Raw genomic sequence first — 25,019 nt, 5'->3', positions numbered from 1 at the left:
GGGGCTGCGGCGCTGCCCCCGAGCTCCCTGTGGGAAGCCCCCCCGTCCCTCACCCCCCCAGCCTCGGTGGGGCAGGGAATCTGCAGCTCGCTTTGCAGTTCCCTGCTGTCCTAGCCAGTGCCTGCGCCGAGCTGGCAGGCTGCCTGCGCAGAGGGGAAGGGCGAAGAGAGGCTATTTTGAATGTTAAACAAGCAGAAAAAACTTTGGTACCAGCTTTCCACGGCCGGCACTAGCAGTGAAGGCAAAACACTCCTTTGATTTGGCCTTGAGGTTCACCTTGAAGCCGTAATCAGCTGGGGGAGAACCACGGCGGAAATAAATCTGGTATTCCAGCAGGTAGAAGACTTTTAATCAGCCCCACATTGGTCTCAGTAATACAATGTCATTTCAAAACACTTCAGACTGCAACAAAAGCTACATCCTTAAAATGGCAGCTAATAAATTTTCCTGTCCTGCTAACTTAATCCTTTTTCCAGCCAAGAAAGGCAAATGGGAGTTCACGAAGCAGCGAGGCAGCCAGGAGCCTGGCAGCGCGAGCAGGAACACAAGCCCCAGGGCTCTTTGGCAGGGGCCCAGGCTGTGTGGTGTCACAGCTTAACAGGCCATTTTCAAAGGAAGGGGGAGAGAAAAAAAATTTTTAAAGGTGACATTTGGATTATCGAACCAATGGTTCATCCTATGCTAGTGGTCCCGGGGAACCCACAGACCCCCACACAGATAGACACGGCTATTTACTCCCGGTTCACAGCCCTAGTGTAACCCTTGCTGCCAGGCACAGCACCCGGCACTGGCAGTGCCCTCCCTGCCCGTACTGATGCTGGCTAAACCAGTTTCCTGGGGATTAGCCGGAGGCACACCATGCTGCAGGAGGACTTCACTTAGGATTTAAAAAAAAAATTAAAAAATTAAAAAAGAAAAAATCCCCCCTCCTCCCGGAATGTACTTCTGCTGTGTATTTTAGAGCAGTTCAGGGCCAGCCACGCAAGGCCAGTGCTGACATCCTCCGAGCCCCAGGCTGCCCCAGCATCCTCCATCCCCAGGAGGTCTCTGCTGCAGCGCAGGATGCAGGAAGAGCGCCCAGTGCACACAGCAAATGCTGAAGCAGCAATTTACTCCCCCGTCCCAGATGCAGAAACGCACAAAGCAAGACACTTGCATCAAAAAGCAGTTTTGGAGGAGCCAGTTGGGCAGGCGCTCCAAAGAGCAGCTCACTTCCCCAGGTCCACACGAAGCTGCCGCTCCCAGGGACGTGACCGGAGCCTCCAAGGCATCCGCAGGCCTGGGCTCAGCCCCGGTGAGGGCAACCCCACAGTAAGGTATCACCTCCCCAGCACAATGCGAAGCACACGGGAGAGAAGGGGCCAAGTAATCCCCCCTCCTCCAAGACCACCATGCTGCTTCTGGTTTGCAGCCCACCATCACATACAGATCTCTGCCCAGGGACCTTGGTGAGAGCAGCGCCATTTCAACGTAGAAGTTACCACCACTTTGAAGCAGAAGCCGGCTGCTACTTCAATACCTGTTTGAATACAGCAGCCTCAGATCACAAAGGAAAAGCCACAGCAGAGCGAGACCTACATTCATCTCACGTGAGAGGGACCCACATATCCTATGGGGTGCAACAGGGCTGGTTAATAAACCCAGGTCTACTGCAAGTACAGCCATGCTGCTGCCTTGGGTTGGCCAGGGCTGGCAGGAGAGGACAACCTCTGAAAGGGACAGGCCGAGATGTCTCCCAACCTGGTATGATGTGAGCAGCGGTCAGGGCAGGTCTGCAAGGCGCTCTCCTCTCTGCCTTTGCTTCTCACGCTCAAGCAGTAACTGCAGAGCTTGAAAGGGCCAGAAATTGAGGCTCAGCCCCGCCACGTTCTGGGGAGCAGAGCACTGGGGGATACAACACGGATCAGCTAATATGCAAGTTAAGACAGGAGGACTGAAAAAAAAGAGGCGAGTCATGTCAGATGCAGTTCCAGGATGAGCAGCGCAAGCCATCCATCAGCACGGCACCACGACACCCCGCTCGCAAGGCACCAACTCCAGCCGCACACTGAGCGTGTCCCCAAAGACACTGTCTTGGTGCAGGTTTCTACCTTTCTGAGGAGCTCCCCATCTGCATGTCCGTTGCCATTTTCAACCTCTTACTGGTTTCCTATTGTGGTTAAGAGCAGCCCCTCTCATTTCCTTGCTTTCACAGCCCCTTCTTGCCTCAACAGAGCGGTCACACTGAGTCCAGGGGTGCAAGGCAGACCTTGGGAAGGAGAGCCCGCTCTGCTTACACCTGCAGGAACGCAGGATTTGGCCACCCAGAACCAAGACAAAAAACAGCTTTCAGCTGCCCCGCAAGGTCAGAGCCTCCTCGGGGTCCTGTTGTGTGCACTTCTGGAAAGAGCCATCACTCAACCAGCCATCACTCAACTTATTATCCAGCAACAGTTTCCCATCACAGTCCGGGCCGTGACTCACCAACAACCACCTTTCCTCAGGGGAACTCACGGCCAGTCCCCAGGAGTCAGTCTCACCCCATTTCACGTGCTGCAAGCTGCGGGGATAGCTGCAGCAGCAGCTCAGCGAGCAGCCTTCCCCGCATCTCTCGCCAGCACGCCGAGCCCCGGCATGGCCTGCCTGCATCTGGCTCCTGGCAAGCCAAACGCTGCCGCCGCAGCGCTGGAAGTGCCACGCATTCGTATTCCTATTTTCTAACAACACTCCTGCAGGAGGATTTGCTGAACGCAATGCACTTAAAACAGCCTCTTCCAGAGCTCGTCAGTCCCCCACCGTCGCCTTTTCCACTAACGATCATTTTGGATAGCAGCTTCTATGCTCTGCCTGCTTCTCCTTGGCAGAGGGAGGAGCCCTGAATCCGGGGATGCCAGAGGAATTTTAAAATACACTTTTACATGGCTGAGAAAGAAAAGGTGCCGGAGCAGCTCAGGTCAGAAGCCAGAATTCGACTTTAAAGAAGAGGCAGTAACACCACGAGTGCCTACAGGCTTGGGCGACTTCTCTACAGCCTTCCCACCTCCCTCTTTCTGAGCTGCCGCTTTTTTCCAGCCCCAGAAGCGCACGTCTGGCAAAAGGCACCCACTTCAGCCACCTCCGCATGGAAGCCAGCCGTGGGGAGCCTGTCCCATTCCCACCCCATGCTCCCCCCGTGCCAAACCCACGCTGGCAGGTCGGAGAGCACAGGGAGGAGCCCACCGACATGCACAAGAGCCCAGCAGCCAGCATGTTGTTTTGTGGTGGGATTTTCAACACCAGGGAAATAATTCAGTGTACGAGACCAAATTAGGGCATGGATTTTATAATCATCTTTGCTAGTGACACACTATACGACCTTGGGTAAGTCCCTCCATCCATCTTTAAAGACTCTCTCAGAGGAGTGCCACAAGACTTTAATTAGCAGCCCTAAAAGTACTCAAGATAGTTTGTCTCTCTTCCAAAATAACCAACTGCAGATAAATTGGAACAACCTTATTTTTGAATTCTGCAAGCAACTGGGATCCAGGCTGCTCTCAGATCAGTCACTTCAACAACGTAATCAAAGTTAAATGTGCCAGCTGTGCATGAAGGATTTTAATACGCTGCACGGACTGGAAAATAGCTCGAAGAACCAGTGTTACCATGGCTGGGATGTCACTGTCAAGCAGCTGCATTATAATCATCTGCAATCAGCAAAATGCCTTTTTTTTTTTCTTTTAATCACTTTTTAGTCTTGGGGAAGAGGGCTCATTTTTATTTCTGTCCTACTTACAAAAGCACCCTTGAATCCTGAGGCACCCACTACCAAGAGATCAGGCAGCTACTACAGCCATGTAGACTGATCAAAACACTTTCAACTGTCTACAATCAAAGCCCAATTATATTGACAGGTTCCTAAGCTTTACAAGTTGCGCCCAGACAGTAACTGCTCACACTACCACCACCACCTCAAGAAACAATATGTGCATTTCCACAAATCCAGCAAAAATCCAGCTCCAGTTGCCAGGAGACAGTTGCCTATCGTCACATATCCAAAACCTGGGACGGCTCCAGAGCAGAGTCCCTCCCCACGGAAAACCTGAGCGCAGCCCGGCATCCTTCTCTGCAAGGGCCACCTCTGCATGAGCAGAGGGGTCACAGCTGCAAGATGAAGCAGGAGGGGAAGTCTTCCAACTCCATCCTTCACAAAAGGCTGAACCTCTCTTTGATATATTCTACATGTTAAATATTTACAAATAAAATCTAACACTAAAATATGCACATACTGCAGAGAAAATGACAAGAAACAGGCTGACCACGCAAAGAGAGCTTTGCCCTTGTAACTACCAAAATGCTTTATAAACCTCTCCTCCCGTTTCACCATCCTGCAAGGCTGTAAGTGTTTTACAAATGGGGACACACCATGACGATGCTTCGCAGATAGCCTTCTGTCCCTCCTACCAGCTGCTCAGCAGTGGTGAGTGGAGCATTGGAATACAGCAAATTGCCAGAGGTGCCCAATATTTTAAGGGACATTATGCAAGACTGCTTACATTAGAGGAGTGACAGTGATTGAGCTGACAGCAAGCATATATAAATGCCAAGGATCCAGCTACTTCCACTGCTGTTGGAGCTGATCCAGAACTAGAAAATAGCTGTGAAATTCCCATTGCAGATGTGAAGATGAAACTTCCCCGACCTCTCAAAAAAAACAAATAAATCTCCAGCAAAAATCTGATCAGGGACTTCCATTCCACTGCCTTTCCCAGGCCAAACTATTCTTTTGGACTTCACCATAAATTGTTTAAGAGCTTCAGCCCAAGCTCAAAATCAAAATCTTGGCAGCTTCTTTGATAGCTTCCTAACTCATGGTAAAGAGTGATTTTGTTTTCTTTACGTGGTATCAGCAGTCACCATTCCTGGCAAACCCACATGGCTGCCAACTCAGGGAAGGCATATGCAGCTATGTTCTTCCACTGCATACAAGGCTGTACTGACAGTTTAACTCCTTCCCTGGCGTGTTCCTCTTCTGAACTCTGAGTAATCTGCTGCTGAAGTTACCAGATTTGCACTCCCAGACTTGAGAAGCATCTCATACACTTTTAAAACGAAGGCTTCGAAGTTGAACAGATGGAAGCTGAACCAGGTTTCACAACATGCAAGCAGCAGCTGCTTTTCCCATGAACTCTACACATAGCCTCTACCCGCGCTCCCTGCTCGATGGACAACAGGGCTCCCACAAAACTGCCATGCTGTTTTAGCCACTACCCAGACACAGTTGAAAACACTGTCAACACAGAATGACAGAAGAAAAACACTAATGCTAAAGCCAAGCCAACAGTCTACTTTCAAGGATGAAACAATGTGCCAGGTTGCAGCTGAACTGGAATGGAGAAAATCAGACAGGTCCAGCCTTTGTGGTTTAGTCTTCCCTCCCTGAAATGACAGCCTAAATAAGGCAGTCAAAAACTGATCACAGGATTCAGATTTAGAAGTACAGCTTAACAATTCCTGCAGGCCACAAGATTTTTGCTAAATCCCCAAGCATTATTCTTCTCCAGTTTCTTCCTTTTCCACTATAAGACAGACTTCAGCTTGTTTTTGCAGACCTGAAAGCAGCAGCTCCTTTTAAATCCAGTGACTAACATCCTTCCTTCAGATTCTCTGCCAAACCTCATTTCTGCCAGATTTGAAGTGTCTTTGGCTTTATTTTCAGCTTAACTAGGTTGTATATTCTTCAAGACAAGCGCTCTAGAGTCCATTTACTAAAGGTGTGATGTTGCCATGTTGCTGGTATGAAACACTATAGTTTAGCTTTATAGGTTTTTTAATAGTTTGTTTCTGTTAGCCAATGCATTTCCACTCCTATTTTTCCATCGGAAGTTTCTAGTAGGTATTAAAGAACAGAACAAAAGGAAACAAACTCAATACCCTGCATTGCTGCCATTTCAGTCAGCCAGTTTAGAGGCAGAACCTGGAGAAAACTTCCAGAAGAAAAACAGAAAAAAAACAGGGTGGGTTTTCTTTGTACAGTTTCCTGTAAAGGAAGTTATACAATTGCTTGACCACTGCAAAGTCAAGCATAGCACAGTAACAGCTTCTGCGGCTTTTATTTTGGAAGATGACAATCGTTTTCTGATGCTGGTTAAGCACGGGCAAGAATACACTGGCCCATCATAAATGCACTGCGCAGACAAATTGGGAACAGCAGCACCTAACAGACATCTGCCATCACCGACTGGACTGGGAGCTGCATGGCTACGGGCTCATTTTAGGAAAGAGGAAAACTCCTTGATGCTTACAAGGGAAAAATAAAGATACTAAGTACTGAGGATGCCTAGTTAGGAGAAGGTCAGGAAATGGAAGAAACAGAATACATACAGGTACTTGGACTCCGGAGTACCACACAGCCCTTACTACCCATATCAGGAAGACAAGCGCTTGATTTGTTAATTCAGATTGTTAAACAATGCTCCTTACAGGAAACACAGCAAGCCGTGTTATTTTTCCCCACTTCGTTAACATTCCAGTTTAACTGTGCCGCATTATTTCAACCTTAGATAAGGGCTCAAAAATGTAAGTTTGAGCGAAGCACATACAGCTTTCCAGATTCCTTCCACACATCCGTATGTATTTGTGGACCTGTGCAGTCTCCTGAGCCCTCGTTGAGGAACACGCCTGTTGTGCAGAGGCTCATCTGTCGCAGACTAGACATGCTCTCAGTAACACAGCTATTGCTTCTGGGGTCGTGGTCTCTACCTAGAAAAGGCAAGGCTTGACACTACCATATCCTCTCCCGGCTGTGCTGGTTGCACACCAAAGTGAAGTGTGCCATTCAAAGCTTGCGGCTGTATTTGTTCAATGCATATTCCACCCACATTCAGCATGGCCGTTTGTCTTACGACGAGTTATCTGCATTAGGATTCTCCTTAACACGGTCGTGGAGCATTTACTGTTTCCTAAGCAAGCGATGTTCATTTTGTGCTCCATTTGGGACACAGGGCTGCATGCACTCTTAGCTGGATTACTGTCGCTCCTTTTTTTTTCATCTCTTCACTGACACAACCTGTGAGGATGGTACATCTTTCTTCCTTCTTATGAAGACTCATGTCCAGTTCACTATAGGGTTTCTTCCCCTCTAATATTCTGATCCAAATTCAATTTATTCAGATAAAATAACGGTGAGGTAAGGGAAAATTCTCACTGCTTGGACTTGAATGGACTATTTTGTCGTTTTTGTGCATTTTCTGAGGTAGAAGATTCCAGACAAGTGAATGAAAGTCACCAGCTTCCTGTAGCTAATTTGGCAGCCAACTGCATCACATCAAAAAAGCAGGTTTACATACTAACAAGGTCACTAGTTAAAAACTCAGCCCCTGCTCAGACACATTATGATCAAGTGTCTGTGTGTGAGTGTCTCCAGAACCAGGAAAGAAAATTAAATCACCATTAACTAGATAGAAGAGAGCTGTCTCCTCTTACCACCTACTACTTCAAAAATAGCATAGTACATGCAACTTGATGCATGCAACCAGGCCATTTTAAAACAAGGTATGCATAGTATATCTGACCTTCTGTAAATAAATTCCCTTTTAAGAGTCCAATAGAGGCATGGGAGGTCTATCATGGTGACATACAGCTTCCACATAACGATTTTGAAGGAGTGAATCCCCCCTTTGTATCATTCCCAAGGCATTTCTGTGTTTTTTAAGAAATGTTCAACTGTACAGATGAGTCGAAGTTACTTCTAAGAGGACATAATAGGACACCTTTCCCTGTGTCACTTCATTCATGTAACACTGTGACAGAGATTTGCTGTTGCTGGATTTTATTTCCTTCTTGAATTTCATTGGTTAATTCCAATGGTCAAACTGCATCTTCCAGAGAGACAAGGCCACTGCTTCGGAGCGGATGGAAAAGATGTCTCACAGGTTGGCTAGTATTAAAAATACCAGTAGGGACGGAGAAGTACAGGCTTACCAGCTAAAATTTGCTTCCCTGCCTCTCGTGCACTGGCTAGTCAACCGGAATCCCTAGGATATTTGCAGTACGAGGTAAAGAGCTAGTTAACGTGAGCACAACTTCAACCTGTCTTTAAAAGAAAGCTGTTAGAGGATCAAAGGATGTTATGTGTGAACAACTGAAAATACACAATTATCAGAAGAGCCGCTTACTACTGGCACATTATTGGTACTGCTTTAAAGGAAAAAAATAATGACATGCAGGTGCTTCAGTCTTCTTTGTATGTTTTGTGATATATAAAATTACCTTTGGACAAAATAGTAAGAGGAACGGAGAAGAGGATACCAGCTCAGGTAACCAAGGGTTTGGTAAATTGGAACTTAGTGCCTTTAATACTGAGTAAAAACGTGCACCCCATGCAGGCAGAGCTGAGTGATGGGGCAGGTGCTCCAGGGTACAAACACATTCTGCAACTGTAACCGCAAGCTGGGTTTGAGGGTGTGCAGATCAGGTTCAGCTGCAGTATAGCTACACTACTCACTGGTTTTACAAAAATATTAGCAGTCTGTTGCTAACAGACAATTGGAGGAACTCAGTGCTGCCCGCTACAGACTCCTCAGATTAGCACTTATTAAAAATTAATAAAATGGTTTATTTTATATATACATATGTTCCAAAAAATTTATACAGTTAAAATATCAAATTAGTGATCTGGTAACAATACTGTTCAAAATAATCTCTTTTGTATGAACATTAAAATACACGTTTTTAAAAGCGTTTCCTTTTAGTGCTTCCAAAGCACAGCGTGTGCCAAGGCCACCTGAAGAATCTCCGTCCTCCTCACAGGATGAAAGAGAACTGAAGTCGGGGACCTGGGAAGCCTCAGGTGCACTTTCATAATGTCTGCAGACAAAACAGAAGAGAGTCTGAGGTAGATTGTTTAGTGACCATCGGGTGGTAACAGTCACAGGGCTGTCTTTAGCTTTCATTAACACAATAGCAGTTTCTTTACTCTCAATCTACACTGAATCTCAAGTTTAAAGGCATGGCTAGCAGTTCTTGGGAACAAGACCCTTGTCTCTGTGGTGGCAACATGCAATTTTACCAGTGCAGGTGTTTCTGGGAGGGTTTTTTTGGGAACACACGGGCTCTCTCCACGATGCAGACAGTGTGTGCATTTGACAGTGCCCCATTTTAGTGCAACCTGCTGCCTATAGCACGTAAATGTCTAATGACAGCGTTCAAATGAGTAAATTCTCATCACCTGCAGGAGGGGCAGCAATGGTTATTTTCTTCAGCCTGTTGAGCAAATAGCACCCTCCACAGGAAAAAAGCCACACCTTTCATAGCAAATCCTTAAGGTTATAGCCCAGCTTCTGCCGATAGAGGTTCTTAAAGTTAAAGCTCCACTGCTTCTTCTCAGACTGTGACAGTAAAATCACTTGACTGCCAAGATGGTGAGGGCAGCAGCTACATCCTCTTCCACTCTTCTGCGGCACAGCAAACTCATTCCTGGTCCATATTCGTCTGGCCGGTACATTATTATCTACTGTTGACATGATTAACTCTGTTGGGTAGGCTGTTGAACTCTAGTTCCTCTAGTATTCTCTCTAAGTGTTGTATTAAGACCCGTTTTTTAAACCTAAGGAAGAGAGGGAGAGCAATTTTATTTTCTTCTTCCAAAAAACAACTCAAGACTATTCAGCCATGACAAATCATATTACCAGAGGCGCTCTGTTTCCAGTACGGAAGAGCCTTCTTTATTTCTGGCATTAGAATGGCCGGAAAATTTAATTTAATACAGCCGCCCTTCCCCAACCCACCCAAAATTTTGGGTCAGTCTTCAATAACAACCTGTCCCTCTATTTCATGTTTAAACTTTAAGTAAAGACAATTTACTCCATAAAAATATAATGGTAGTTTGACCACTAAACAACTATAATAATTGAAATATATTAAAAAGGAAAACAGAAAATACTAGTACTGGAAAAGTTTATGATTTACTATCATGATCTGAATTAACATTTAATTTATGACTCTGAGTCATTTATGTTTATACAAACCTTGCTGCTTCCTTGATAGCAAATTCAATGAAATACTTCTGAATTTCCATAGGTCCTTGCACCTCCTCAAGAAGAGAGAAAATTTTTTCATAATCTAAAAAAAGATAAAAATCCAACCATATATTAAAAATAAGTCTTGCAAATGCATTTTCAATAAAGCTTAACAGCCAAAAGAAAAAACAAAGCCCAGAGTCTCACACTTCTGTGTATGGTAATACATGTAAGGCAAGAAAAAAGCCCATGTTAGCTTTATGCACAGAAAGCAGGTGATACCAATAATTTGAAGCGATACTAATGATCTGGTATTCAAATGTGGCACCAAATAATTAGGTTCTCTTTAAAAGCAGCGGCTAGAAACATCTGCCCCCAGAAAATGCAGGCTAGGTAGAGAAGCCTCATCTCTCCATGAACACAGTGCCATCATTAGCAGTTAATATGCACGCGGGGCCACCAAGCCCTGTTTTAACCTAGAGCTGACATTCCTGAAAGCAGAGGTTAGGATTAGTTCTCTTAGAAGGACTAATTATCAATGCTTAGTGTGAGCACAATTAATATGACTATCTTACTGGTACAAAGTAAATATATCCACTGCAAAAGAATGAGCTGGATACATTGAACTAGAAACAAATTAAAAAATAGCATCATTTCAATATTGTCCATAGTTGAACCCAGTATGAAGGCATTTACGGTGCTGTGACTAAGAGCCTGCTCAGAGTGACGTAGCAGGCACAGAGAGGATATATGGTCAGAACTGTGAATATATGTACATATTTAACCCACTACTATTTAGCTTCTTTCTTTGATGCCTGCCTGAACTCTGCAGCAAGACAGGTGACTCATACTGAACATAGTACTATTTTGCTCTATTTCACCATTTACCAGACATGAATTTGGTGTAAGATTAGATGAGTCCACTTTGCAAAACAGGAAGCAAACACATACCCAAGCAGGAAGTTCTAAAACATCTTAAAAATAAAATACAGAAGCAGCATAAAAATGGCTTCATCTCTCAGCAGCCTCAGTCTGCCACAATGATTATATGCCTCAACGAAATACTAAGTTTTGGGAAAGCAATGCAAGATCAGAAAAACAGAAGAATTAAGAATACTCCATTATACTAATTGCTAGCACTTGACAATGTATTAGAAAAATATTCAGTAATTTAATTTGTAGAAATAATTCACTCAGACATAGACCACATTAGGGACACCTGCCATTTAAGAAAAAATTGAAAGATATGCCTATGGCAAATCCTACAGCATATACATTAGTTGGAGTTTCAGGTTAATGTTTTGGTTTTGACCCTGCATACAAGCACAGGCAAAACATGCAACAAAAGGAGGCAAGTTACTTTTCCTCACAAAATTTTAGATTTTGGGGGGTTATCAAACCTTATAGAAAAAAAGAAGAAAGTAATTTTTAGTCTTCAGTTCTTAAGAGTTTGCAACAGTGTTCCATCACTAATTACACTATCTTGTAAAATAAAAAAATATCACTTCGCTATTAACTGTTAAGATTCCCTTTCAAACATATCCCAAGATGCACCCTTGTAGCTACATGTGCCTTTGTCGGCCAAAGGAAGTTTTGACAGACACAGAGCAACTAAGTACACTATGCATATGGAAGGAGCAGTGCAGCGTAAGGCAAAGTCTATCTAGTCTCATTAGATCATCGGCAACAAAACCAAAACCTCTGGAAGATGCTTTCACAGGGTCTCTCTTATACCAGTTAACCTATCTTCAAAGGCAAACAAGGTCACTTGGCATTCAACTTCCCAAGCACTGCTGTCTAAACTTCAACTCACCTGCCCAACATGTAAGAACTTTCTTCCTTTTTTGTCCCTCCATTGCTCATATGCAAGCAATCAGAAATTATTCGAAATCTAATGTTGTGTGTATATTGAAAATAGCTCCTTATTTCAAGAAAAGAAGTCTTCTCTCTAGCACCATGTATAATATACTAACAAAAAAACCCCAAAACACTTACTTCTTCCAGGTTTGCGAACCTCTTTCATCACTTTAATTTTGATATCAGCATTGTTTCCCTCCAACATCATAGGTGTTATTTTAAATGAATTTGGCACAGATTCAGAAGTAGACTCCATTGCCCGTTTTGGGTCATCTCCGGTCACACTGTAATTTAGAGGCCCTCGAACAAGTGCGTTGGTACCAGGTTTATGATCCAACCCATCTTCACTTAAACAATTGAATTCAACAGGTAGAGAGTCTAAGTCATTGGGTAACATTTCATCCTCTCCCATAGCAGCTGGAACCGAAGGAGCCATTTGCACAGGTAAGCCATCAATTTGCTTTTCCAATGACTGACAATTTTCTGCTTTCTTCTCTCCATTGCCATCTTGGACAACACTGTTATTGGTATCTACAAATTAAAAATATATACCTTACTAGTGCATAACTGCAGTATCAAAAAACAAAAGGAAATAGTTCTGTATCCTTTGTTGTCTGAAGTCTTGTGTAGTGATCTGACAGTGCTGAACAACTCTCTAATACTTTTATTCAACCTTTGATGTGACCAAGGGAATACTTTCCATTGGACTGTTACCATCTCTTATCACTACCACTATGAAGTCACCATTTTCTGTATTCCTATTGCAGTGTTATGACTTCTAAGTAAACCAATGTTTTCCTTCCTTCCCCCAATTCCAGCTAACAGAGTTTTCTTCTGACTCCATTTGCTGCAATAGGTGGGCAAGAAGATTAGTATTTGTGGGAAATGAAAACAACCATATTTTAACTTTCCTTCCCCACCACAGAATACACAAACGACAACTAAAAACTGATCTGAAATCCTTGCTACCTCCAGACCACCTTGGTGCAAGGTTTCAGTATATTTAAAAAAAAAAAAGTTCAAAATTATTTCTTTATTCCAGACTTCATTAGCTACAGCAGCAGCCTGTTTATCTAGGCCAACAAAAGAAACTCAGTCCTAATTAACACTAAAGCATACATACATGCTGATATACCCTTTTGAATCAACTTAGAAAGCACACAGAGAGTTAGTTGTTTGGGGGTTTTGGGGGGTGAGGGGTTTTTTTGGTTTTGTTTTTGGTTTGTTTCGGGGGGTTTTTTGTGTTTTTTTTTTTTACACACAGATATTCCCACTTGTGACCAAGCAGGCTGCTTTACTACAACTCAATATACCTTTATTTGCTGGGATGCCTTTGAGGTTCAGATACGATGGGGATCCAGAAGCAGATGGTGGCCCTTTCCCACCAACATGATTTGTTACGACGGGTGGTGACTGTGGCCGTCTCAACAGTGGTGACATGCTACGCCTTCTCTTTAGTGATGCTGGAGTATTGGGCTCTCCAGGACGCTTAATCTTGTTCTGAGGCCCAGCAACAAATTCATCTGCTTCATCTATCATCATACCCTGAAAAGAAAAAACAATTTTTTAAAAAAAGCAGTACGAAACAGAAATTGTTTCATCAATTCATTGATGGAGTTAAGTCCCTCTGTGTTAAAATTCAGGTGGCTTTCAAAACACTTTACAGCTCTCAGAACAGAGATACCTAATGCACACTGTAACCAGAGACAGACCAGTGCCACTCTGTGCATTCTCTCAGCATGATTCTTTACGTATTTCTCTTGGACCACATGAAAGACACCACTCCTTTCCACACATGACAGAAAAGCTACAGAGGTTACCAACATACTGCTGTTGTTGGAGAGAATTTCTACTCACAAATTATTTCAAATAATGTTAAATATAAAGATACAGCAGATAGCGTGGCTCCTCCTACCTTCTTATCCTGTTTAAATGGATTGCCAAATGTATGAAGTCTTTTAGGTTGATCTGGGTCAATCTCCCGAAGGGGTGAAGGCATCATTTTCAAGTATTCCTGGTAATTTCCCATTTGAGCAACAGGAACACTATGAAGGCAGTCTGCAACAGAACAAGAGATCTTAATTTAGTCTACCTTAAAACTAAGGCAATACAAACTTCATACACTTCAAGTGTTAGCATTTAGGAACTAGAAATGACTATTTCTTTTCACTACGGAGAAAGAGCTGAAGACTACAGTTTTGGAAATAAGGCTGGCAAGAGTTGAGCTTAACTGGAAGAAGAAGAATGAAAAATAAGCAAGTTTAATCTCTGTGCTAACAACTGCATCTTTAGACCACCAGCACCTAACAACGGTAGAACAAAATAAGCCCCTCTCTGCTTTAAGACACCATCACCATAAAAAACATGCTTTCTGAACCTTATTGTATGGGAAAGCTCTCCCATGAAACTTATTTTTAAAATTCAGAGCAAGCATGACATCTTGCACGACAGAAGGCAAAAAATTTCCTTCTTTTCCCTTCAGAGCCAAGAGAAGGACACTGACTCAACAAATGATAGAATGTCCACTTCTGCTCCCATACCCAGGACAGAAAACACTGCTTCATGGAGAAGAGAGGAGGAAAAAAAAAAAAAAAAAAAAAAGCTGTACTCTCTCCAAACTGTTAATGAAGAACAGTGGCTACTTACCTTCATCCTGCCCCAAGATAAGCCTGTGTGTTTTCAGAAGATTGGTTCTCATTCTAGTTAGTTGGTCTAGAAGACTGCGACGAGGAATATCATATGCATTTCTGAATGCCTGTGGCTTCAAATCCTAGTTTTATAACAAAACAAGTAACTTTCAATTAACCCATCAGTTCTCATGCACGGAGAAATTCCTCTAGGAACTGTAATAATGTTAACTATTAAAAAAATTATTCTGAAGTAACTTCAGAACTTCATAACTGGATACAGCAAACTCAATGGCTGTCTTTTCAACAAGACCTTATTCAGCATTAGCGCTTTCAGCTCCATTAGAACTAAGCATGTTAATTCCTGGATGAACAACACTAGCTGTCTTTTGCAGAGACTGTCACTTAGAACACAGTAATCTTTGTTTACTACTACAGGATTTTCAAACAGTGTCCCAAAAGCAAGTGCAAAAAATTGCATTTACTCTTCTCACTATTTATGCCTATGCTGCACTCTTCACAATTCACTGAAAGTACTTACTTCCTTCTTCTACACTAAGTCCATAAAAGTTACCCATTTGAAACAGATGAGAGCAACTGCTTAATCATGCAAGATCACTACGCTGTTTACCTTGTTTAAAAGTCCTATGTGGAAGCCAGCAAATTCTTTAACATTCATTTCCGCCAGTCTCAGTGGAGATTCCCCAGTGATCCCTTGCAGCAGTTGCTTAAAATCCCTACTGTGTACCAAGGAGAGGCCACTGGAGTGATTTTTCACTTTTATTCCAATTTCTTGTGGAACTTTCTTACCCACTGAACCTATTATCCGTTCCGACTCTATTTTTGTCTAAAATGGAATCACACCATGAGTTAAAGAATCAGCAGGCATTGCAGATTTCCAGTATAAAACACATAGTACATTAACAGAATAAAACTATAAATTTAGTTCCAACTACTCAACAAACAGGAGAACTACCTACCCAGGGATATATTGGATTACACAGATTAGATCTCAAGTAGAAAGAAATCCTATGTGCTAGCATATGGAAAAAAATATTTAGCCAGTGTACCTAAATTTATATGCCAGTAGGAGGTCTGTGAATACCCCTGATTCTACTGCAAGTCTTGTGACTTTATTTTGTGTCCCTGAAAAATCATTTTTAAAGGGAAAGAAAAAAAATAATGGAAGGTAGGATGCCTTAGGTTACTGTAAAGTTGCATCTAAAACAGTATTATTCACATACAGTAACGTAAATCCAGATTTAGTTTTTGAAACAACCCACAAACTAAGGTTTGCACTATAAGTTTGCAACAAGATAAGGGAGAAAAGTCATAAGAGAAATGTGTTTCATCGGTAGGTTTCTAAAAACATTACTTCTCCAATTAGCAGAGATTTCTTATTATAGCTACAGATAATTTTACTGTATGAAGCTTTAACTGTATTCAAAGTAAGACCCACTTGCAATACCTCCAAAAAACCCCAACCAACCAACACCCCAAAACCCACGGTGATTGCAACCCACATCCCCCAGATCTCATGCTCTGCAGGGTTTGCTTCATTATCTGTGGGAAACTCTGGATTTAAGGACAGCAGGAGCACAGCAGAATTCTGGAATTGCTTGTCCCTATAGAGGAGCTTATAATGCATCCAACACATTTAAACTGTTTCATGTGCTGAGAATGTCTGTGAAAACCACAGTAGCCATCTCAAGCCATTCCAACTCCATATTGCAGATAAATAATATGAATTTGCATATCATTAAGTTACTGAAATACCACAGGAAGTTTTATGTCTAATAGATGCTCCGTCATTCAGAGGCTTTTGGAATTTATTTTGTGCATTCTTTAAGGCGGAGGATTTTTTCTTTGCAATTTTAAAGGCTGCACTGCTTCCCCACTGACTTCTAGATATTAAACTACTGTTGTAAGAACCATTCGTGCCAAGGAGGCATGGCTTTCAGACAGATACACCTGAAACGGCATTCTTGACAAAGAGAAAAAGATATGTAAGACTATTTCCCACCAGGTCACGCTTAACACATAGAATGGATTTGACCTGAAGGAAATGGGAAGCTCAGATATAAAGCTTAAACTATGACTTTAATCCCCGTGGACAAGAACGTACACTTTTTTGGAACATACACATTGCCAAGGCACACATGGAAATAAACATGAGACTGAGAGCAAGCCTCTGACTTCAGCTGTGAAGAACAATGGCAAGAGCAGTCATAAATCCAATTAGTAATAATCTTTGGAGTTTAAAGGTCTACCAGATACTTAAAATGTAGCTGAAGAGGTCTCCTTCACGCTCCCCTCCACCACTTACAGAAGGCACAATCACTGGCTACAGAATCACTCTGGATTCATCCACACGTGCGGTGGAAATGCTCACCAATCTTCAATTATAATATATGCTGTACACCCATATGAACTCCCACAGGGATTAACTGCTTTATAATGAGATTACCACAAACTAAATAATCAACGCACTTCTAATTGCAAAGGTTTTATCAATACTACCTGTTGGCTGAGTTTTTTAAGGTAAGAGATAACACTGTAACTAAGTCCACAATCTAAATTATCTGATATCAGATTTGGAGCTCCCATCATCCTTAGGGCTTTCTTTAATGGCTATAAGGAAAACAAAATACACAATAGTAAGAGAATAAGTCTTTAAAAAAAAAATTTATAAGATCAATTACAGGAAGCTAAGGCACACGGATTAGTGCTCTAGCTTTTCCACTTTTGGCCACTAAAATTCAAGTCTATTCAGATAACATGTGACATGAGTTTGGTAGTCTAACTAGCTCGCAATGGACGTTATGCCACATTACCAAGACACCACACGGTGTGGTGCCACTGGCAATTTCCACTCAAAGGCTCAGTACCAGAATAGCCGGGATGATGCAAGTCCATATTGAGGTGCATTGTCCAAGCTACATGTAAAAGGTGACACGGTGCCTCCCCCCACCCTTTATTTGTCCCAGCCAGTTCTTTTAGTATCAGCTTCCCAAGTTCTAGCACTTCACCCACGTTAATAAACAAACAAATCTGCATTTTCCTTATCAAGTTACAAAAATAATGCCAAATTTGGTTTCCCTGAAAAATCTGAAGTACTTTAGATCAAAGCTTATTTAATATTTAATGAACAGAAAAAACATTTAATATCTTAATATATTTACTATTACTCAATATTACTAGAAATTTATTTACTTCTTAAAAATGTTTGACCTGATCTACATACCTCTGCAAAGCAAAATGTTTACTACCTAAAATGTCATCATAATTATGTAAACAAAATTTACTAGGAAGAGGTGTGATGCACAGGACTCTGGTCACACCAGCCATTATACCCAGGAGGATGAAATGAGAAAAGGAACATACCAGTAAGTAGTAAGGAGGCATTGTTTTTAAGTAGTTGTCAAAAGCCTGTCGCCACTTCAGATTTGGCTTAAGTTTGTGAACCTTAAACAAGTCATCTGCAACAAGGAAAACAACAAAAGAAGGTTTCATTTATATAGTCCCAGACTATTAGCATTACCCAAAATTCAACATGCCAAGTTTCCCCCCCTTTTCTTCTCCCTCCACCCATCTCCCAATGGGGCTTCCCCACAAAAACTGTTCTTAACCTTAGGTTTGAAGGATTGCGAAACCCCAGTCCTAGCTGCAGTAGACAATCCAGAACAAGTCTTCATTATAGGCAAACTTACAAGGTACACCAGACTTAAATACTGCACACAACTACTAGCAGCATGGAAGGTGCAACAGATCCACCCGTGAAGAGTTTCGCCTCCCTTGCCTTTCTCTTGCATCATCAGGGACTCCCTGTATCTGATTAAACCAAACAACATTCATTTGGTTCAATTTTTTCAGCCCAGCTTTCTTTTGTTCAACCTGTATGATGAATTCTGGTCTCCAATAAAAACATTCTTGGGCACCAAAGGGAAAGAAAAAAAAAAAATCAGATCAGGGAATCTTTCTGGTCAGCTTTGCCGGACTCTGCTGACAACAGCAGCAGCTGCCCCCGGCAGAGAAGGGGTGTACCTCCAGCCACACTGCCTGCCTCATGCCAGAGCAGCAAACTCTCCCACAGATATAGACAAGAGACAGTAATTAGCTACAAAAACTGCTGCTTTTTAAGAGAGGGGCAGCCAGACAGATTATTTCCTTTGGATACTGTTTTAGAAATACCTTGCTTGCACTAGAGGTGTGCATATTGCCGTTTAGGATCACTGAGTTGAAGCATGTACCTATTTGCCGTGCACGCTATAAACTGTAACAGCGATCTCTAAACATCAAAAAAGAACACAGTATCCTGCAATTTATCATTTGAAATTATGGATTATCAATTGAGATCAAGTTTCTCCTTAGTAGGGCTGTGACATGCTGGCAAAGTGAGGCTAATGGAAGAATATGCAGGACTGGAGAAAGGGATGTCAAAAAAATTAACTGGGGAGAGAGCTGCAGGAGACAGAGATGCACAGAAGAGGGTGTGCAAAAGACAGATGCAGCAAGGGAATTGTTTTCTCCAGATTGAGCTTTCATGAAGATACATTTGGAGAAGAAAATTTGACTTGCATAGTATTCTGCACAAATCGAACAGATGTTAAGATAACGATTTTCCAAGTTCTCATAGTCAAACCACACTTAATTACAGGTATTTTCCAATCTAAATGAATTCTGTATCACATATAAAATCCACACTACAGATGCTAATTGTTCTCTTTCCTGGCCTGAAGGAAGTGGGGTGGAGTTTGAGAGGACAAGTTAGAACTCCACTTAAAATCTCAATATACCACATGCTTAGCACTATTATCCAAAAGAACCTGTGATGATATCATGACATATGGCAAATATAAAATAACATCCATTCTTATCTTATAAGCCTATTAGCTTTTTGCAGCAAAATGGAAGTTAAACCATACCCCTCTCCCAAAATTAAAAATGGAAAAAAAAAAAATTTAAAATGTAAAATGTTGGATATGTCCTAATATTTTAAAGTCTGAGCTGGTTATGAGTACAGCTTGAACCTTAAACCCCTTATCAGCACTTTATTACTGTCTCACTTCCTGCACTGTGAAGGTTGCACCAGTATATAACCCCTGCAGTTCAACTGCACAGCCACTCTTAAATGGCACAGACGTTCATAATGCTCAGCTAGCTATGATTCTTAATCCACAGCATAGCTGTAGTCTGAGAAGTCAAACTACTAAGAAGTCAAGATCAGCACCTCCCTGATCTTTACTATCCAAGTAAGAAATTCTCAAATCAAGAAATTCTCAAATCTAAGTAGAGCTTCAGCAAAGATTTGTCTATTTAAAATGAGAGACCCCCACAGCACAAACTCACTGCAGGAACTCCTACCCTCTAAAAGGAAGACAGTCATGGTGGTAAACACAGCCACAAGTTTCAAAGAAAACATCACCATCAAAATCTTACCTGCCTCTATCGCAAGAGTTTGAGACATACACTGTCAGCAGATTGCAACACAGGCACTTCAAATGTACTTTTTCCACTGTGCCCTGGGCTGCACGTAATCATTTATATAAATAAGCAAACAGTAACCCAATTAACTATGTCTTTCACAGATTAAATCCCAAACTTTTGTAGGTACAATCCAAAAGTATTGAAAAAATCCTTTCATAAATCAGTTTTAATCCAACCTATTCATTTTCAGATCCTACTCTCTGTATAGTCCACTTAATGCAGAATTCTTTTTACTTTTAAACTCAGAGGGAGCTAAAAGCACTGGATAATTGGGAACATGGTATTAAAAAGCAGTAGGAAAGGGCCACAAGCTGCAACAATTGAAGAGATCAGGTAAAACTACAGACAGACCAATTAATTTACAACTGTGTTGCAAAGTCTTTATCCACTTCAGATTAATGTACAAAACAACCAAATTGTGACAAACAGGATACCAATACACATCTTTAATACCCAGTACCACATAAAGGGACTTGATGCACTTTCAAGCTCAGTGAACAGTTAAAAAAAAAAAAAGCATGAGAGAGAACGGTCAGCAGGTAATTTTAGTAGTTCAGCTGGAGCCTAATTACAAGAATAGTTCATGTGACAACAGCCTAGTTGTGAGTGACAGTTTGCACCATGTAACCCAAAGTAAAAACTTACACTTTTGCCTCTGCACTAATAGATATACTCCCTTGTTTTAAGCAGTAGAGACTCATGATTTTACATTCACAGAAAGCAGTACCCTTCTCTGCAAACAATCTAGCCAAAAATAAGGCACTACAATGTAAAATAGTATCCACCATTAAAAAAGGTATTGTGGCACTCTTTTTCCATTGATACAAAATGTTTGGCTCTCCCTCCCAGTGCCACAGCTTGCTATGTTCACATTTGTGAGAAAGACAGCCCTTAGTTTCCAAAATATAAAATCATTACTTCCAGGTTCTCTCAAGAAGCCTGTAAAAGCATCAAAGGTAACTGTCCATGTTGCAGTCCTTCACGGGCAGACATTTTCTAAATGCTCATCCTTCTGCATATTTAGACCCAGAGAGAAAGGGTATTAACCACCTTCTCATGGTATTTTCATTATGGCTGTTTCACTACTGCTTCTGCCGACACTCCCAATGAATAATCACTCCTATTGCCCAGCAGTGCCTGCCCTCCCACTAACGCAGCTAAGATCAGCCAAGGAAACATCTTACGCAAGGCAGGAGCATTCAGAAGTATACCTCACCTTTGCTAAGCTCTCTCTCTAACCCCTCGTTTGACTTCTACTTTATGAACTTAGCTGTACAATTGTTTTTAAGCAGAAGAATATCTGAAGTACAATAGCCTTGCTAGTGTCAGATAAAGGCAACAATCCTTCAAGAGGAAATTTCTATAATCCATGGGCCAAACATTCAGCATCGAAGTATGTCAGCATCTGTCTGTGAAAAGTTCTGTCTTCAGATGTCTGCCTCTCACTGAACAACAACAACAAAAAAGACAAGAACTGCACCCCACCTCCTCAGTCCCAGAGCAAACCACCACCCCAAGCCAGTCATGATGCCTCTCTAGCCTTTCCTATGAGAGCAAAAAAGAGCTGCTCAGCTGCAACAGCACATCCCACATGGTCTGTCTTATCTCTGTAAAAGACCTAGAGACCAGAATTTTTGTCAGACAACGAATTTACCATAGTGCACGGGTCAGGTTAACACATGGACTGTGCAGCTTCACTGTTCTATGAAATCTCATTAATTGGCTCCTTTCCTTACAAAGCTTCAGATTCTAAAAGCAGACCCATTAAGTTACAAAAGCCAGGAGCAGCTACAGCATTCCCAAATCTACTCTTGCAGAAACCAAGATATAAGTCACCAAATCTATAGGATGTGGTACAATTTACCTCCTTCAGTCATGGACCACTACAACTTGTTTCAGTTTGCTCAAGTATCATCTGCAATTTTCCTAACGCATACCTATTCTTACCTGTCTTTTAGGGCTACCTCTTACATTATTTTCCAAAAACAGAATTAAAACTTCCCCTGTTCAAGAATGTAGGAGCAATACAAAATTGCAAGAAAAAAATTCTTAAGCATCTTGCTATCAGTTTATAAGGCTGAACACACGTAAGCCACTTGATAAGACATTACAAATAATACAGTTGTAAAGTGGTTTTGGCTTTGTCTGAAAGAGTCACTAGAAGGAAGGGAGAGAGACTATCCACGGTACTATCCCAAGATAAGTGCCAGTCCTCCAACAAAATATTCTACCAGTAGGGCAGTAGCCACTAGAACCTTGCTGATGCACCAATATGGGTGGTAGTGGCTGAATAGAGCAGACTTCTCCTGGGCTTGGAAGTTCTCACATCCTTTTTAATCTAGGTGAGAGTAATGAAAGACTGGTTTTACATACGCAAATCCGTCCTCTACTGAACCATCAGTATCCACTATTGGTATGCATTAAGACGGACACGGAGAGGGTTTAAAAACAGAAACAACCCCTACCTACCTACAGAGACACAGTCAGTATTTTTTAAAACATCTACAAATAATTTAACAGGTATGCTGCTTATCATCTCAGTCATTTTCTGTACTACTAAGTAGAAAAGGGGCCAGATCTGCTTTTGTGTTTTATGTATATTCCACAGAACTTAATTCCATCATGCCTTAGAGACCAAGGACAAACAAAGTTCTGGAACGAGATCTGAATGTAACACTTTGCATATGTGTTTGTGTTACAATACGGAATGCACAGTATTTGCGTTCTAGAGAAAACATCCGCTTTACAACTCAGGCAACGTGGAAGCGCTCCATTTTCCTTTAAACAGCCTTCAGAAATTTAAGATGTGGGATACCAGGTGAGTAAACTGCAGAATAGTGCTACATATACTGAAAAATGCCTTTCTCCAAAGAGTAGGAAGAGCTTTACACCCCTGCAAAAAAGGCAGGGGGAAGACAAGAGCTGCCAGGGAAGACACAGCAGAACTGCAAATGTCAACATCAAAATGAATAGGAAAATTCATTTAGTATCAGTGATGGCTTTTCAGCTAGTGGATCTGCTGCAGTAATTCAGTAGCCACAAACTCACAGAAACTCTAATTTAGTCTAGAAGTATCCTGCTTGCACACTTTGGGACAATTATTAGGCTACATGGATGACTGTATAAGACATTTAAATTATCAGCAAGCACAAATTTCTTTTTTTGGTTATGATCAGGATTATCAAAAAGCATTTCTGAACTGTGTTGTGTTTTTTTTCTAGAAATGAATGGAAAAATCCTGTGTAAGACAGTAAAGGTCAGTGTTAATTCTCTTGATCTGCACTGTTACTCTGTACCACTAAACACACCCACAAAATCCAGAACAAAAAAGCCTTACAGCATCTGCCACTAAAAAGGTTAGCAGCACCCAGGAAACTCTTCTCTCTGCCATTACCTGTATGCCAGAACCCTAATAGCCACAATTATTATGGCTGTTATTCACACAGCACCTTTTCATACCATCTTTCCTGTAGAAAGTAATTTCATTGTGGGAGTGAAAAAAACACTGGTCCTTTGGGCAGGGAAGAAATGTAGACTGTTTCACTGCTCAATTCCTTCTTACTGCTCTAAACTGCGGCAGGGAATTCCCTCTTCCCAACACCCATGGCAAACACTGCATCTGATCTTCCAGTAAAAAATTAGCTGCTACAAGAGCAACTGCAAAACCTGGATACACCACACCCTAAATGAGGGAAAAGAATGGAGGTTGAAGCTTACTCCAGGTTAAGGAAGAGGCTACGTGTCTAGGAGGTGAACAGCATCAAACATGCACTGGAAGCAGGTAGCTCTCCTCCTCTGCTGGAGAGAAAAAAAGGGAGAGGGGGTATGAAAATCCTCTCCTCCCAAATTATGTTAAAGAGTTTGCAACATTCTCTACTCTCTGATCTCCATTATTTTATAATGTCTCAAACTAAGGCAGAACACCAACCATTATTGTTTTTCTTTTACTCTGAAGTAGCTGCATTGGCAGTCCAATGTAAATTTATTACCTACCTAACAACGGAAGTAAAACAGGATAGTTGTAAGGCATCACAAAGAGGTTTACACAGGTTAAAGTAGTGCTTGCTTTTAAATACCCAAAGGGCTGGCCAAGTTCGCTGTATTTTCCACTGCTACTCACAAATACCTGATAAAGAATAAGAGATATCACTGTATTAGAAGAATATGAAGAACCTTAAGCATGGGGCATTTAAAAATTAAAATCAATCTAAATCCAATTGCATTAAGATAGCAAATTATCAAGAACAGCCAAGTTTGAGGTTGCACACATCAGGATGAGCATGCACTTACATTCCCTAGCCACAAAACTGAGACACGCAACATTTAGTGTACCCCCAGTCAGTGCAGAAATGCTCTTCACAGTATAATCTTTAGTGCTTTAGTGAAACTACTTTGAAGTGGTGCTCTGAAAAGTTTTTGAAATTATTTAAAATAGGTTAGGGGACACCTGTTTTTTAACATACCTTCATACCTTCCATCTATTTGAAATTAGTCTTCTGACTCATAAAACAGCATGACTAAAATTTACAACACTGATAAAAGAAATCTAAAACTTTTTAAGCATAGAAATTAAGCAAAACAAACAAATATTCAAGAAACATCTTTTAATTATGCCAAGCACCAACATTCTTAACGTTGACTTTTTTTTAAGTGTATATATATGGGGGTATTAACCTTGAAAAGCAACACATGCAAACAACTATTTCAACAGGATAAAGATTGTACACACTCTTATTGGGACAAAGTAACCCACATCTAACCAAAAATAGTTTTCCTTAAAAAAAGTAAACCTTGCAGTAAAAAGGAAGTGGTTTTCCTCTATTTTTTCAGAGCATAAGGAACCGGGTTTGTTACATGGTTTCTGTGACAATGCGCCTATTTCTCTAGTTTGTAAGGGTCTGATACGTAGCTGGGAGAAGAAAAGCAGTTTTTGAAAAACAGCAGAGTAATTTTAATAACTTAGACAAATAATGTACCTATGAATGCTTAAAGGACATTTTTAAAATTAGTTTATTAAAAGTAACTTCAATTTTTCTTCTGAATATGTGTGTTACATTTTCAGTTAAGTTGTAAT

The 25,019-nt window shown here is 41.5% G+C and overlaps 1 protein-coding gene across 1 annotated transcript in view; it reads right to left on the bottom strand.

Annotated features, from left to right (window-relative positions):
• Positions 1–8,536: 8,536 nt before the first annotated feature.
• LOC103923368 (protein DDX26B-like) overlaps positions 8,537–25,019 on the bottom strand; it is a 22,969-nt gene continuing 6,486 nt past the window's right edge. Inside the window, 9 exon segments of the mRNA XM_009331706.1 lie at positions 8,537–9,562; positions 9,984–10,077; positions 11,970–12,362; positions 13,145–13,376; positions 13,747–13,889; positions 14,478–14,601; positions 15,090–15,305; positions 17,843–17,937; positions 23,939–24,071. Of these exon segments, the coding sequence (XP_009329981.1) occupies positions 9,463–9,562; positions 9,984–10,077; positions 11,970–12,362; positions 13,145–13,376; positions 13,747–13,889; positions 14,478–14,601; positions 15,090–15,305; positions 17,843–17,937; positions 23,939–24,071 (1,530 nt within the window). The 3' untranslated portion in view covers positions 8,537–9,462.

This window comes from Pygoscelis adeliae, unplaced genomic scaffold (genome assembly GCF_000699105.1).
Source record: "Pygoscelis adeliae isolate BGI_AS28 unplaced genomic scaffold, ASM69910v1 Scaffold79, whole genome shotgun sequence".
NCBI classification, from domain to species: Eukaryota; Metazoa; Chordata; class Aves; order Sphenisciformes; family Spheniscidae; genus Pygoscelis; species Pygoscelis adeliae.
Note: the sequence above shows the minus strand (reverse complement) of the source record. Positions and strands in the feature narration are given on the sequence as shown.